The following is a 3,089-nucleotide window of genomic DNA, read 5'->3' as shown; positions in this document are numbered from 1 at the left end:
ATTCAGATGAACCGGAGTCTGGGGTTGAAATTTGAGCCCCTGTCACATCTTGACGATTTCGACCAGTGTATGCCTGATGGAAAATCTGGCAAAAACGCTGGCATACGTTAGATAAGTTATGGGAACGTTTTGTTAGTTATAAGCAAGCTGGAACATGTAGACAAATGGGGAAAAGTTTTGAGCATGCTCAAAAGTTCCTGATGTATGCTAACCTATACCATATGTGGGCCAAGTTCCAGGTAAGTTATCTGATGGTTGACATACGTTAAATGTAAGTTACTCATAAGTCGTGGCGTCTAGCTTATCCAAATTCTCTGAGTAACTACTGCATTACTTATCAAGAACTTCTCTCCAACGCATATCAACGTATCTGACGTGTTCCAGACGAGCGCTGAATGTGTTTCTAACTTCCAGCTATTGTATAATGGCCTATCTGCTGTAGCTGCCCCTGCAAACATTTCTTTTTCATTTTTTTAAATTCTTTTTTGGGGGGGGGGGCAAAAAACAGCAGCTAGGTTAATACCGCGTTCAAAGACATCTTTTTATGCAGACTGGGCGCCCCCGGGCGCATCGCTGCCCTCCTGTGGTCACCGAGTTGTGACATTTGATGGGCATTATGCGTTATGCATAAGTTAGGCTGTCGTTGGACAGAAGTTCTGGACTCGTTATGAATACTCTATTTATACGCCAAGTCTTGAGAAAAATACATAGAAATAGAAATCAGATTCTGGGACATCAGGCATACGCTGGCTGAATCAGCCAGGTGTGACAGGAGCCTCTCTGAAATGTTTAAACCAATAAACAATCCAGCAAGAGGCAAGCTGCTCAAGCAATGACAGCTGCTCAGTCCATATGAGAGTACTGGTTTAAATAGGAGTAGCTCTCCTTTGATTGGTGGGACCATCAGGCCAGTATCCAATCCAGAGGAGGAGCGGCTTTTAACAGGAAGTGACAGATGAAAATGTAGGAAACAGGAAGTGACATGAGGGCTGTAAGTTCCCATAGCGGCGCCAGCTGAGGGGAAGCTGCAACTGCTGAGAAAACTCAAACACATTAAACAAAGGCCACTGGCAGAAACATGGAGCTGCTTATGTTATGGGCATATTTCACGCATATTGTTCTACCAGTTCCTTTCTAAATGGAGACCAGTAGGAATGAAGTCATTTTTTCCTCTGCTTTATTCTTCTTTCCGTCCAGTTCAACACAGCCATCCAACTCTGCCTGGTCGCTGCCTCTCTGGCTGCTCCGGTCTTCCAGTACACCGACAGCATCCTGCTGCAATGCCTCTGGTAAGCTCACACCACTCCTGCTTCCCTTTGGAATCGAGCAATAATAGAAGAATATGCCGGTGAAGGTTCTCAGTCATCCAGAAAAAGAAAATTAAAAATAATCCACTGGACTTTGTTTCCAAGTTTGAAGACGTTTCTCTTCCCATCCAGGAAATTTTTCAATTGAAAATGTCAGAAATAGCATTGAGTTTGAGGTTTTACACAGTAGCCCAACCAAGCAAACAAAAACAAGGCTTTGTTAAGCTACTGTATAAAACCTCGAACTCAATGCTATTTCTGACATTTCGAATTGAAAAAGCTTCCTGGAAGGGAAGCGAAATGTCTTCAAACTGGGAAACAAAGTCCAGTGGTTTGTTTTTACTGGGATAATAGAAGAACAAACAAGTTGACTGGTGGTCAGGCACCAAATCATGCTGCTTCAATCTCAGGCTGTCGACCCATCTGAACTCCAACCTCAGGAGTTGGAATAAAAAGTAAAGTGTTTTGTTAATCGCTAGTCGTATATTTTAACATGGATCCACTGAAAAAGAAGAATAAGACTTGCAGGGAGAGTTCCAGCACACACTATTCTTTTGAATTAGCCTTTTTAGAGACTAAAATTCAAAGTAGCGGATATTAAAGGAAGGTTTGCATATTTTAGTTCTTTGCACCATTGATCAGCCGGCGGACCGATGGCTGAAGACTATCTGAATTTAAGGTGATCAGCGATTGGCCAGTTTTAACATGTGAAACTAAACTGATTCTCTGATCTTCCAGTAAAACTGAAAGAGGATTTATTCATCCTCTGATTTTTTAGGTTCTCACACTCAGAAAGGTGATTTTCATCATGTTTACTTCAACTATGAGAGAAAAAAATATATAAAATGTATGTTAAAAAAATGTTGAAAAAATAATTTTAGAAAAGTGTCATTTGAAAATAATTCTTTTTAAAATGCAATCTAAAAAAATCTATTAACAAATAAAAACAGTAAAAAAAAGAAAACAAAATAATGAAATTCATAGAAGTTCGCTTAACAAGAGCTTTCTGAAAAAACGATTTCATATCTAAAATCTGAAAAAATAATAAAAGGAATTAAATAAATTAGAAAAGATTAAACAATGTATCTGTCGGATAAAAAAGAAAACAAAACCAAAATGTACTTTATATAATTAAAAAGCTGAAAACCTTTAAACTGTTCATATAGTTTAAATTCCCCTTTAAGTTTTATGGCTGCAAATTGTTAACATCTATATAGATCTATAGAAATGTTATTTGATTTAGGTGACATACTTTGAGAAAATTGTTGCATTGAACATGATCATATTTGGTGGGGTTTGTCTGTAGAAGTTTAGTAAAACTTTATTATTTATTTATCTAAATTTTATTTTTTTACTTTCTTCTGCAAATCAACAAATATTTACATTTAACACCATTAATGACTAAAATAATAATAAAAAAATAAATGATAAACATGATTAAAATAAAATACTGGTACTCCAAATGGATCTATAACAAAGAACAAGCTAACATGAACCCTACAGCAGTATCACCTTCATTAAATTAGTATCAACAATTAAAATTTCTTTGAAGGTAATATTTCTTAAGTGGAGTTTGGAAACCATAGAGAGGTTTCCATTGTTTGATAGTATTTGGGAGTTAATTCCATTCACACATTGCCCTTTACCTAACTTCAATTCAGCTGATTGCATCGACTCATTGAATCGGCTGCAATCCCTCACACTAAGCATGCTTGTAGCGACAGTGGAGAGGAAAAACTCCCTTTTAACAGGAAGAAACCTCCAGCAGAACCAGGCTCAGTG

At 37.5% G+C, this 3,089-nt stretch overlaps 1 protein-coding gene across 1 annotated transcript in view; it reads left to right on the top strand.

The window, feature by feature from the left end:
• The window catches only part of LOC107098656, a 12,609-nt gene that overhangs the window by 7,771 nt on the left and 1,749 nt on the right, over window positions 1-3,089 (top strand). Inside the window, exon 5 of the mRNA XM_015396434.1 lies at window positions 1,161-1,289. Within this exon, the coding sequence (XP_015251920.1) occupies window positions 1,161-1,289 (129 nt within the window). The remainder of the gene's footprint in view (window positions 1-1,160; window positions 1,290-3,089) is intronic.

Source organism: Cyprinodon variegatus, unplaced genomic scaffold, assembly GCF_000732505.1.
Source record: "Cyprinodon variegatus isolate N-32 unplaced genomic scaffold, C_variegatus-1.0 Scaffold27, whole genome shotgun sequence".
Lineage (NCBI taxonomy): Eukaryota > Metazoa > Chordata > Actinopteri > Cyprinodontiformes > Cyprinodontidae > Cyprinodon > Cyprinodon variegatus.
The sequence above is the reverse complement of the archived record's forward strand: the minus strand, read 5'-3'. Positions and strand labels throughout refer to the sequence as shown.